Here is a 13,223-nt window from a genome sequence, read left to right as displayed (position 1 = left end):
GGGTTTAAAATGGTACAGGCCACACATATGTAGGAGTTATAATAATGCTCTTGTGGATGTACAGACCTGGCAAGGAGACACTCTACAGGAATACATTGCGCACTCTGACTCCTCGGGGGAGGGCCGCAGCCTGACAAAGGCTGACAGAGAGTAGGTACCATCGTTGTTTTTATGGTGACTGTAGTAAGTGATATTCTCCAGCTACTCAGGCCGTTGACCACTACTGGTCTCCTTGAATAGGTGGTCAAGAATACACGGGGAGGCTCTGAGGGTGAAACACGAAAGACGGGCAATATTATGAAGAGGTTAGTGAGGTATCATTTAATAGTGTCTGTCGTGTGATTATGTGAAGTTGTGAACCTTTACGTATACTTCCGCAAGTAAAGTATTGTACTCTTCCTGATTTGACTGAGTTGAAAACTGAATTCACCCCAACACGGTGAGCTACACCCCTCACACCCCCAGAGGTCCCACCCATGACAAGTAGGGCAATGTCCAGGCTACCACTGAGTAGGGGTACACGGATGGAACACACCTACGTCCCCTCACTGCTCACACTGGTAACGGGCACAGTCAGGGAGGCGTCACCCCTGGCAATGCCCTTTACTGCCACCCCGCTGCCCTCTGTCTGCCCTGAGCTGCTGGAGTAGCTGAACAGATTGGTTCGGTACGCGCCGTGCCGCTGTAGATGCCACTCCACTGTGAGGTGAGAGGCCTTGTGGTCCACGTCAAACTGACAGTGCAGGATCGGCTCCTTCTGCAGGCCCAGCAACACAGACGGAGAGCGGTTCATAAGCACCATAACAGCTACACAGAGACAGGGGCTACAGGGAGAGTGTGGGGAAGGTATTAGGCAAATTATTAGAATTTTAGCAACCAGGAAATGCCAGAGCGATTTCTGCATATTGCACCTTTAACTTGTGGATATTTTTTGTTTGAAAACCCAGAGCCATATAAATCATACTAACGGCTATGGGTAAATTCATGAAAAGAAAACTGGGTAAACTGAGTTTACCCTCCATTACTAAACTATGACTCCTGAGTTGCCAAACTGCACCACAGCATCTCTGTAGATGCCTTTAGTTTCAATGTGTCCCTCAGCATTTGTCCATACATTCTCATCCATCAGTTGACAGGGCAGCCATTGCACCTGTAGGGATCCCAGCACGTCTGGGCATAAGGGTGTGAAAACAGACAGGGATGAAAGTTAGCATTAATGGCGAAAAAAATAAATAATAATAACAATAACAGAAAATACTTAAATAATTTACCTGCACCTGGAGTTAAACAGAGGAGAACAGGGAAGAGTTTCATGTTTCAGAAATGTCAGATATTACTTATATCTCATTTCAACTGAAACAAGTTCAACTTGTTTTATAAGTTGAAGAAGAACTTTCACTTTAATTTCTATGATCCCAATTTTGTGATTGTGTAGATTGGCTGTAAAAAGTTGTGTGTGTCAACTGTAGGGGTGCCCATGTTGCTGGGGATCGGAAGTGTCTGGTGCGAGAGAGGCAGGTTAGGTGACCAGAGTCAGAGTCAAGCAGAAGGTGTCATATGCTGAGGTAGTGAGGAAAGTAGAGGAGGATGGGTCAAGGGTGAGGGATCCTGAGAGGATCCCTGTGAGAAGTAGATCTGTTACAGCACAGAGGGATAGGCCAATGAGTGATATATGCATCAGTAAGGTTGGCTTCTTAGCGTTCCAAGAAATGGAACTGCAGAAATGGAACTCAAATCACAGAAAATAGATGTTGTGGTGGCAGCTGCAGAGAAGTACTTGGGTGTATGAGATTTGACTTCAAAAGAGTTCCTGGCTGTGTTGAGTGGTGGTGTCTCATCTCCCCAGGTGGTTGGCATGGTGCAGGAGCAGATATTGTCAAAGTAGTGGAACGAGGTAGTGTGTTTCTGATGAGTGTAGGGTTAGCTGGAAGGGTGTTTTTATTTATTTCCACTTTTCCGATTTTGTATCACAAAGTATAATGGCTTTATACTATAGTCCAGTTGGGGGCGGTAATGCAACAAATCGGATGCCAACCTCCATTAAACCCCACCTAAGAAGAATAAGGTGTTTGCTGATGACGACACACTGTGCGACAACGAAAAAGCTACATGTGGAATGGCCAGACTGACAGGGAATATTTTTCCAATTTGTTCGGTTCTTAGATGGTACTTTTCGATTAAAAAGTGAATGTGTGTGTGAATTATTAAATGCATGAGGTTGGTAAGCTTTACTTTTCCGTAGTACGTGCGTATATTTGAACACAAGCTAGCTAGTAGTTACAACCAGGCAGCTTGGTCGAAGACACTCAGCATTCAGTTTACAACAGAATAAAAAATACTCGTCAAATGTCCAGCGACACTGTCAAAGATTTGACGCCGTCCCGGGAGAACAATGTTGCCACTGAGAATAAGGATGCACATATCGGTAATAACGGGGGAACAGAGATTCTCTCAAAAAACCAGAGGAAGAAGCTTTTGAGTCATCAGAAATGGGAGGAGGAAAGGAACCTTCGCAAGTCAGTAACGTTATATCCTGTGGATATATTGTCTCACATTCCTACGGTCAAAAGGACCAATAGTTGTAACAATTGATATAGTATGCTTTAAATTTCATTTAATTCAACATACTGGCTTGTAGAGGTTGAGAGTGGCAACTTTATTGATCCTAACACTCATTTGTGCCAACGTAGAATTAAATGCAATTCAACATGGGGTTTCCAGGCAAGTAGCTAGATAACTAGCTAGGTATACTGTGTTTCACAGAAGTGATGTTTTACATTTAAACTGCCCCCTGTATTCACTTAGGCTACCTCTTAGTGATTATGGGCATACTGGGCAATAATTAACTCAACAGTATGACATCATCATACTGCTTACAAACAACAACAACATCATTCAAATCTACCAAGATTGCCACTATTGATTTATGGCAAGTTGTACCTTGAAGAATGCCCACATGACAAATTGTAATGTTGTTGATATCCGAAAGCAGAAAGCACCATTTTGTGTATGATCATCATGTCGTGTATTGTCTTAACTTTTAAAGTTCTGTTTGACTGTGTGCTTCACAGGCAGAAGCGGAAGGAGAAGAGGCAGAAGAGGAGCCTTGAGAGGAAGACCCAGGGGGAGGAGGGAGGGGAGTTTGTGGCTGGCCGGAAGCGTTTGAGGAAAGAGGTGAAGCCCAGCAGCCCCCTGAGACTGGTGATAGACTGCAGCTTCGACAACCTCATGATGCTTAAGGTAGCAAGACTGTCAGGGCCCCCGTGGTCAGTAGGGCACAACGTTGTGGAATGTTCAGATATAAATATACTGTGTAGAACAAACATTAATCTCAGACATGTAGAGTAACGAATCACGGCAGTTCTATTCATGGCATTCCTATCTGACTGCAACGTTTCGTGTACATAGAAGATGGCACAGTATTGAGCCCTGTGTTCGGTGCTTTATGTATTGTTTCCCCTGTGAAGGATGTTAGGAAGCTCCATAAGCAAATCCAGAGATGCTATGCGGTGAACAGACGAGTGGTGCACCCTGTTCAGGTGAGTCTACCTGCCCCACAGGACCCCCTGCATCATCATCATCATCGGTTGCAGAATCATCCATCAACCACCACTGAACTCACGTGATTCAAGACTCATTCATCTTAGTGCTGTATTTTCTCTCTCTTCATCTCCCAGTTTTATCTAACCAGCCTTGGTGGACAGCTGAAGCAAAACATGGATAAGACCGATGAAGGATGGGTTAACTGGAAGGTGAGTGTACCCTGTTTGTTAGTTTGGATACGCACTGCCAATGCATGTTGAAATGACTAATGGAAATAGTTAGGGGGGGGGTGTTTTTCAGAGAGGCACTGCGGGTGTTACACTTTGTTTGAGAAGATAGGAAATGACTTGAGGGGTATGCATACATATGGGGAGTAATGTCTCGTGGGGGTTTCCATATTTAAAGCTCTGGTGAAAGGTAGGCAAGACTCTTGTCTGGTGAAACAAGAGTGATGCAACGGTCTACGCTACTGCATCTCAGTGCTAGATGCGTCACTACAGACCCTGGTTCGATTCCAGGTTGTATCACAACTGGCCATGATTGGGAGTCCCATAGGGTGGCACACAATTGGCCCAGCGTCGTTAGGGTTTGGCCCGGGTTAGGCCGTCATTGTAAATAAGAATTTGTTCTTAACTGACTTGCCAGGTTAAATAAAGGATAAATAAAATAAAAAATAGATGTTTTGAGCTGGGTGCAAATAGATACATTAACAAGTCAACACCTCTCCCAAACACTTGCCAACACTTTCCATCAGATGCCAACCATATTACCCATTAAATATCCCACTACTTAGGGATGCAATCTGAGTGGTTCAAGACGGCAGCAAGTGAAGAAGGAAGAGTAATATGTCATTAGGCTGTGGGTGTTGTGTAGGTTAGGAGGTGGCAACTTACATTAACACCTGGTACCTTTTTGTTTGTATGTATGTGTGTGTGTCCCCGTCCTGGGCAGGATATAACGGTGAAAGCAGAGGCGTACCACGAGGTGGTGGCCAAAGAGCAGCTGGTTTACCTGACCTCTGACTCTCCCAACGTTCTGACGGAGCTGGACGATACCAAGGCCTACGTCATCGGAGGCCTGGTGGATCACAACCACCACAAGGTCAGGACTACAGAATGACCTAGAATATTAATTTATGGTCTATTGAGTATTGTTCTCAACATGTTGGGTATGTTAAGCAGCAAGTCAAGACAACCAATTCCAAATCGACCCCCTACCCCTAGACACTTCACCTCGATCTGAGCCATTGAAATAAGAGCCCTCGTCAGGTCCCATTTATGTCAGCCGTTGGTGAGCATTATGTTTGACCTTTTACCTTGTCCTGTAGGGTATCACCTTTGAGCGGGCTCAGGAGCTGGGGATCGACCACGCACAGCTCCCGCTGAACAGCTTCGTCAAGATGAACAGCCGCAAAGTGCTGGCGGTCAACCACGGTGAGGAACTATCCTAATGATTTACACCTCAAGATAGGAAACCACCTCCATTTACCGTAGCCTGTTCATGTAGTGTGTAGCATTGACAGACTTATGAAATGTAAATAAAAACATGAGTGGCATGTGATAAGGGTTTTTAATATTCAATTCTTAATGTATAACTGTATTTGTGTGTGCATGTTCCCTGCCACAGTGTTTGAGATCATGCTGGTGTACTTGGAGAAGAGGGATTGGCAGGAGGCCTTCTTCACCGTCCTGCCTCTAAGGAAAGGGGCCATTCCCCTGGGCCAAGAGGGAACAGCGACGGAAGAGAAGGAGGAAGAGGAGGATTCTGACAGAGACTCAGACACAGCAGAGACAGTCATACAGAACACCCCGAACACACTGGACCAACAGGAGAAAGGACAGGGAGGACAGGACACACTGCAGTTGAAAGAGGCTCCCAAAGAGCAGACTGCAGCATAGCCCCAAATGCTACCATGTTCTTCTGGGTCTTAATATAAATTGTTATCTGTTGCAAAATGGTTGATTTAGTGAATTGCGAGTTTGAGTTATTTTTGATTGCAGAATTATAGTAATTTTTAGTCTGTGTTTTGTTATCAGATTTCTGTTGATTTATGCTTTTTTAATGGAAGATATTTGACATGGAGTGCCTATATTAAGTGAACAAGTCACACACTTGCAGATATGTTATACCTTTTGACCTGTTATTGGTGCTCTGTAGCAAGTCTAATGCTTTTCATTAAATTAAAACAGTTTGACTTACACAGACTGATATTACCGGTATAACATTGGGTCTCTGTAGGAAAAATAACCTACATACACCTATGTGCAATTAAAGTTGCCTGGTAATTCATCCAAGCACTGGAGCACTGTAAATGTAATGGGTAATTCTGCAGGAGAATCACTGCAATCACTGCCCTCTTGTGGCCAAGGAAAGATCATACACCTAAAATTATCTGGTTGAAAGTTTCAGACGCCATGGAACCACATGACGCTGACCTGTGCTTGCTTCTGTTTGCTAAATATACATGGCCTGATAAACTACATTAGCAGCTAGCTAACATCAAATGAATAGAAAAGCAATGAAAGTGGTAGTTTAATTACAGCTCAGGGCGGTAAGAACGTTTTGTTAATTCAACTAGCTAGCTAACGTACCTGCTTCACAGTAGTTTACTTTTGTGAGGAGCGTCGTTTACAGTGTTGTATTTAACGTTATCTATCTGGAAACTAGCCCATTCAACTAACACGTCCATGTAGCACTAATGCCTTGGGTTCTCTCGAGCAACCAGGAAAATAAACTCAACTGTCTCTGTTCCAACACATGCATATCTAGCAATTTTGTACGTTTTCATGCAGGATATGCATAACAATAATGACATTGGTTATCTTGTGGGATCCATCCACAGTGTTTGATTTTACCGGACTTCATCATTTTTATTTGCAGTAATTGTGTATCCTTGAGTGTACTGTACTGGCACTACTGCCGCTGCCATGAGGCCGGGGCTTTTATGGCACAGATGGTCATCATCATTGGAGAGTTGTGGTATAAGCCCCAATTTGGTTGGATCTTCCTTTTCAATTGCTACATTATCAACGGGGAACTTACATCCTAACTGTTTGCAAACCCGATGTCATGACACCATAACCAGTTGTTAAATATAATGATGCATTTCAGGCATCATGCCCTAGTGGGCATTTGCCAGCCAAGGATGACATCTACCTCAGTGGGTGCTTCATGGGCCAATACCACAAGTTGGAGTGTCTCCCCCATCTTCCCACTCCTGTTTCAAGAGAAGATGAGATTTGAGAAGGTGGATCAATGTGACACATCTCCTGATTATTCTAAACCAAGGGTGGCCAACCAACTCTTCTGGAGAGCTGTCAGGTGTGCATGCTTTTGTTCCAGCCCAGCTCTTGCACAGTAGATACCAACTACACAGCTGTTCATCAGCAGGCTTGATTTGCTGACTCCGGTGGATTTGAGCAGGGCTGGAACAAAAGCCTGTACACCTTATAGCTCTCTTGGATGCCAGGAGGTATGGCACCATGCAGTTGTCCCATACACTGGTAACAGAGAAATCGTAGAATGTGTATGAACAAGATTTTCTAATGAGATTTGTTCCGTTTCTCTTCCTATTCAGGTGTTCCACTATGCTGTTGGCCCAGGAGATGTTGCATAGAGGCTGGAGAGTAAAGTTCTATTTTATATACCTGTGCCTGTAGACAAGCCTATTTGATACATTTTAATACTACAATGTTAAATATTGTATGCTCATATTCAACTACTATTTGTTTACTTATTTTTCTCTAGGTGAAACCGTCAAAGTTGAATTGGTACAGTTGATTCCTCCAGGTGCTGTAATTTGTCTTCTAAATGTTAAGAAGGGACTTTGGTCCAACAATTGGCTAAGTGTTTAACACGACAGCCTAATAGACAATAAGCAAGTTGATCATGTGCCATTTACAAGCAACTTACTGTGAGTGCATACATTTTAGTATACTGAATTGAACCCATGGCCCTTTCATTGTGAGCACCAAGTTCCTACTGACTGAGCCACACAGGAGCACAATGATTGACCACTGGATGCTTTGCTGCAGTGGGGAAGGCCTTGGCCTGCTTTGAGGAGGACACCAGAAGCTTCCTATTCTCAGAACCCAAACTGCTTCCTTCTCTAGATTGGTCAGAAATGTTCTCATGACACGATCCATTAGCTTCCCTGTAATTAGGAGCTTTTTACATCACAGAGCTTACACCATCACTGTGGAGATGAAGGCTATAGTCCTGCTACAGTGAGATGTGTGAGACAAAGATGTTTCACTGGACACTAATTGATAGGTCACAGTAGGAAAATACAGAGACAGCGTACATGTACTGAGAGGACACAGTTTATGTTGACGCATTAAGCTGCTCTTCCAACTAGTGGATCAGGCCACTCAAGTCGTCCACTCTGTCATCTTCCCTAGGGCATTGCTCCAAGGTTAGAGTTCTCCACCAGAACAACATCAGTGAGTGCTCTGCGAACGCCACGGTCAACAACACCCATCTCAGTTCTCCAATGGTAATGTTTTCACTACATCATCAGCACTTCTATCGCTCTCCGTAGACTTTATTGTCCCCTACCTTAGCACGAGGTGTCTCTGGTCCAAGGTAGGAGCTGTATGCCTATGGGCAGAATATAATTTCAACCACTTATTCCCATTGGACCAAGGACCAAGATTGGTGGGATGAGCTGTAGGAGGACAGGGTCATTGTAATGGCTGGAATAAATGGAATGCAGTCAAACATGTTGCTTCCATAATAGTTTGCTCTTTTCTTGTCTTCGTTCATTTGTTCACAGAGGACGGTGGTGCCAAAGGAACACACTACAAGGTCCCGTAATGGGTTTTGAGGAGGAGATTGGGACAGTGCCCGATGGGCACCAGCAATGCCCAGGTTGTGCTCCCTCTCCCCCGTACAAAGCCGGCCAGATGGACGGTTGTCATGGAAACGTGGGTCGACTGGCACAGCTCAGTTTGGGTTCAAGCTGGGATATGGATGAGGAGTTTTGACCTTGCCATGTTAGTATATTTAACTTCTAGTGGTATGAGTTGTCATGGTGACAAATGAAAGTATGACTTTATACCAGCGAGCCAGCGACAAGTCAGTGGGCTCATGTGATATTTGTATTGATGTGTGTTCATGTTATTTTATCTGGTTTGTGTGTGCTTGTGGGTGGGTGTGCGCACATGCATTTATGTGTTTGTGTGTGCGTGTGGCATTACAGCCAGCAGATGGCAGAGAATAGCTCACTGTTATTTGTAGTGATGAGGAATATTCCCAGATGTGTTTTTATCCACGGCCCTGGTCTGTCATGTAGCAATGATTTCCTGTACTGGGCATAACACGCTTTTATTGAGATTATGACATTGTTGATAAAGGAAATAGGACATTGAACTCAACTAATAAGGTAAGATTAGATAGTACTTTATCCATCCCCTAAAGATGATTTTTTTGATTGCACAAGCTAATACATACTACAACAACAATAATTAGACAATAACAACAAAGGATATGGAGACAGCAAAAGCAGCACATCATTAATTCATGTAAAAGACGAGTGTCTACCTTTGGACACCAGTTCCAAATCAAACAAAACTCTTCATTCCGTTTGGCAAATGATAGGGTTATTTCAGGCTTTGGACTCCCAACTCAATCACTTGGGTTCGTGCCTGTCATTTTATGTATACCCCTTCAAATGACGTGTTACCTCACTTTATTGTATTCGACTATATTGTGTTTTTGCTGTGTTCTCCTCCTGTCCCTAGAAGAGGGACCCTTGGCGTGGTACTGGCAACTCCCTCACCTCATCTCTTCCCTGTCATGGCCAGACACACCCTCTCCTTGTCTCCCACGGTCCCCGGCCTCTGACACAGACAATCTCCTGGACTACTCCCAGGTCCAAGCCAGCAATGTTTCCTGGCTAACAAAGGGGGGTCTCCCACCCCTACACCCACACCCACACCCATCCCTTCCATGCTTTGGCACGCCTACATGGAAAGCTTGAGCCATATAGGTATGTCTAGCCTATTTGACTTAACTTGACGTAAACCCTTGACTCCGATAAGGAGCGTATGCCATTGACAAAGGTCCTCCATGTCACTTGGTGCGGGGCAAGTTTTTACCAGAAGGCCCCAGTTGAGGCCTGGCCTGACCCTGTCCTGATTCTTATTTCAATTTCTATGGACAGGTTACGCCCAAGTTCCCAGGGCAGGTGGGAGGAGGTCCATCACCGCGTCCGAGGACTCCCTATCACCCCAAGAGCAGTGCACAGACTCTCCCATGTGAGTAACACACACACCACTATCATCTGCAGTGGGTGGATAGGAATCCATAACAGTAATCACAACAGCAATTGACCCCAAATGTACCTTGAAAAGATTGTAACTTCAATTGACCCAGTTACATTCTCAACAGCCTCAAACCTTTCGAGGCTACTTTTTTTTCTGTCAGCTTCATTGAGCTTGCCTGGCGCAATGGAACCAATAGCATAGTTGTAAACCGGCAAACCCCGCCCATCTGGCACGCCGGGCAGGCTAGAACAAACGCTAAACGTATAGCCTAGTATTTGAACCCAGGTCTGCAGTCATTCATGCCTGATCCCTACACTTTGTTTGAAAGCCAATGTTTTGACAATGTCATAATGTCTGATCACATCACACTCATTTTATTAAAAGTATTAGCAATTAGCCACCGTGGAGTTTGGTATGGACAGGAGGATACACCAGATAGAAATGCAGAATTGATGATGGGTGGACCTTGGAACTCCAGCAGAAAGACAGAAATCCCCCCTCACCCTTTCCTCTTCTCTCCTCTTTCCCTTTATCTGTCTCTGTCTCTTCTTTCTCTCTGGCTGCTGTGTGATGTCATAGAGCAGATCTGTTTTTGTACAAAGATTGACAATGACATAGGTGTTGGCAAGATTGACAATGACATAGGTGTTGGCAAGATTGACAATGACATAGGTGTTGGCAAGATTGACAATGACAAAGGTGTTAGCAAGATTGACAATGACATAGGTGTTGGCAAGATTGACAATGACAAAGGTGTTAGCAAGATTGACAATGACATAGGTGTTGGCAAGATTGACAATGACAAAGGTGTTAGCAAGATTGACAATGACATAGGTGTTGGCAAGATTGACAATGACATAGGTGTTGGCAAGATTGACAATGACATAGGTGTTGGCATGATTGATAATGACAAGTGTTGGCAAGATTGACAATGACAAGTGTTGGCAAGATAGCACAAACAGATATGGGATTGAGCTAGCGATGTGAACTCAGTGCTGATGTGTTGGTGACCACTGCCGATCGACCGGGTTGGTGACCAATGCGTTATGATATATGTAATGTATTGTCATAAACAGTAACATTTTAATGATACCATTCTCCTACAGCAGGAACTCACTTGGTGAAGTCCACAGGACTGAGCATGAACAAATTCAGCAACCATGTCTCTGTCACTAACAAATACAGTCATGGGTGGAACTCTGCTTCCAATTCTGAAGTCTTTATAAACGCTTACATAAGTGCATGTGGCAATAAAGACTTATTGTAATGTCCTTAACCCAACACTGAGTGACCTTGTCAAGAGATGCGGATGTCTTGGTGTAATGGTTAAATAAATGAGGCGCTATTGCGTAACACCATTGGTGCAAACTACATACACTTCCTAGTGTTAGAAATACTATATGAGGTGTTATTGCATAACACTGAAAGTGTTCATTCCCTAACACTTACAAAGTGTAACAGCGTCTGCACTAAGCACCATGTTAATTTAACACTCAAAAGTGTGGACCTGTATAGACACTGGCCCAGTGTCAAATTGAACACTGTCAGTGTTGATTTAACACTGGATAATTTGCTGTGTAGGGTAGGCTTTTATGATAATTGAATGATTTTGAGTGCCCAAATTATGGCACATGTAAGATTGTTGCTGGCCCTGCCATCAACTGATTTCTGCCTACGCAACTGCAGCTAAGGTCACTTTTTGTGAATGTTGAAGCATTTTGTAGAATAAAACAAAAAAGCACATACAAAGCTTCATAATTCATAAAGGTCATGTTAACTGACTGATATTATCGCATAGAACAAAACGTATAAGATCTCCTAAGCCTGTGTTAACTTATGTTCTGCATTCATCCCAAAACCTTACTCTTACATTGGGATCTAGCTCTATTCCATCACCGTACCTTTGTAGTGGGGTATTATTACTTGATATATGTATGTTATATTTACATCACATGCGACTCTGAATAAGACGAAGCAATTAGCCCATTAAATGAATTGTCTGACTCCAGAAGATAAATAGCAATATGTGAGAACACTATAGCTGAGTTACGGTAATAGGCAATCAAGAAATGTCTCAGAAATGGAATTCTAAATACAAGTGTATTTAATTTCTTTGTTAAATTAATGGATTCACATACAAGGCATAAAGATGAAGTTATAAAGCATTAACAAGCATTACAAGGCATTATTCCAAGCATATAGATCCGAAGGTTAACTTACAAGGCATGAACAAAGAAATGCCTACTAGGCATACAACCTTCCTCCATGGACGGGATACAGGATAAGAGAGAGAACAAAGGCATTTCATTCCATTTATAACATTTGAAGGTGTAACCTAGCCTATAATCTTTGAGAATTTACAATCAACTAAAGAAAAGCTAGATTAGGCTCCCGTTCATTTTGCTATAACGTCTGAGCATAAGAACCTGGGTTGGGGAGTAACTGATTACAAAAAACATTTACTGTTGTCAGTTACGTTACAGCAATAATATTGTAATCAGATTAGAGATACTTTTGAAAAACTACATGATTACTTTTAAATTCAGAAAGGATGTTTGCCAAACAGCCATTATGACATCTTTCTACTTTCTCAATGACATTCAATTCAGCATTGAAAAAAGGTGCAAGTTTAAGTTTGTTCCACCTGAGCGAGTCTGAACACAAGCCAAAGACCACTTTGATGGCACCCCAAATGTGTTTGATGGATGTTTGTCTTCTAATGCCTCTTAAGGAGAATGTAATCTAAAAGTACTTGAAAGTAATCCGATTATGTTACTGAGTTTGGGTAATCCAAAAGTTACGTTACTAATTACAATTTTGGACAGGCAACTATTAACTTTCACGGATTACATTTAGAAAGTAACATTCTCAACCCTGAACACATAATTAGCCATGTCAAAATGCGTAGAATAGCTTAAAAACTGCTAAATGTACTCTCAGTTCCATAACAAAATGTATAGAATTGCAGGATATTGGTTTTAAAGGTAGACTCAGCGATATGACGTAGATGCTGAAAGTTAACAGCATAGTGGGTCAATTTCTGCAACAACTAATAGTGTTCAAGCGCAAGGCTCAACTTCTCTGCTGTTTTGGTCCCCTGGCTGCCACGCTATGAACAGCGTGAAGCGAACCCGTGCACATGCGCATACTGTGTGTGAGTGACTGTTTGAGAGCGAAGTCTTGCATCTCACTCATCTCAATATCTGTGGTGCTGCTCGTGGCGAAGTCATTCGCCGTCGACCTTGAAAACTGCTAAATGTTCTGTCTCCTGCCAAGATGATATTTTTAAATTATTCTTTGGTCTGTGTATGTTCGGATACGAAGCAAGAAAGTTTGGTAAATCCTGGCATTCTCATAGACGGTGCTTGACTTGGACTGAAATAGGTGCCGGTACTGTTTATATTTGGGTGCAGG

The 13,223-nt window shown here is 43.1% G+C and overlaps 2 protein-coding genes across 2 annotated transcripts; both read left to right on the top strand.

Moving 5' to 3' along the window:
- The first annotated feature begins 2,049 nt into the window (after nucleotides 1-2,049).
- Nucleotides 2,050-5,741, top strand: trmt10a (tRNA methyltransferase 10A). Its single transcript, XM_021615170.3, has 7 exons — nucleotides 2,050-2,516; nucleotides 3,072-3,240; nucleotides 3,468-3,539; nucleotides 3,678-3,752; nucleotides 4,495-4,644; nucleotides 4,871-4,976; nucleotides 5,170-5,741. Exons 1-7 carry the CDS (start codon nucleotides 2,347-2,349, stop codon nucleotides 5,439-5,441), a joined length of 1,014 nt encoding a protein of 337 aa, XP_021470845.3. The 5' UTR covers nucleotides 2,050-2,346; the 3' UTR covers nucleotides 5,442-5,741.
- A 169-nt stretch (nucleotides 5,742-5,910) lies between these two features.
- On the top strand, nucleotides 5,911-10,738 carry spata6l (spermatogenesis associated 6-like). Its single transcript, XM_090185788.1, is given in 15 exon segments — nucleotides 5,911-6,094; nucleotides 6,655-6,743; nucleotides 6,745-6,790; nucleotides 7,121-7,169; nucleotides 7,291-7,332; nucleotides 7,578-7,646; nucleotides 7,649-7,698; nucleotides 7,944-7,980; nucleotides 7,983-8,038; nucleotides 8,318-8,428; nucleotides 8,430-8,541; nucleotides 9,290-9,356; nucleotides 9,358-9,407; nucleotides 9,410-9,532; nucleotides 10,389-10,738. Coding segments are annotated over 15 exon segments (1,299 nt in total). The 5' UTR covers nucleotides 5,911-6,046.
- The last annotated feature ends 2,485 nt before the right edge of the window (nucleotides 10,739-13,223 follow it).

Source organism: Oncorhynchus mykiss, chromosome 9 (assembly GCF_057628025.1).
Source record: "Oncorhynchus mykiss isolate SJ-2025 chromosome 9, ASM5762802v1, whole genome shotgun sequence".
NCBI lineage: Eukaryota > Metazoa > Chordata > Actinopteri > Salmoniformes > Salmonidae > Oncorhynchus > Oncorhynchus mykiss.
The sequence above is the reverse complement of the archived record's forward strand: the minus strand, read 5'-3'. Positions and strand labels throughout refer to the sequence as shown.

Excerpts from the sequence above, each read along its gene's own strand:
- trmt10a (XM_021615170.3), top strand. The coding sequence starts at position 2,347 with ATGTCCAGCGACACTGTCAAAGATTTGACGCCGTCCCGGGAGAACAAT. Across the intron at positions 2,517-3,071 it reads GAGGAAAGGAACCTTCGCAA|GCAGAAGCGGAAGGAGAAGA; the intron begins GTCAGTAACGTT and ends TGTGCTTCACAG. Across the intron at positions 3,753-4,494 it reads AAGGATGGGTTAACTGGAAG|GATATAACGGTGAAAGCAGA; the intron begins GTGAGTGTACCC and ends CGTCCTGGGCAG.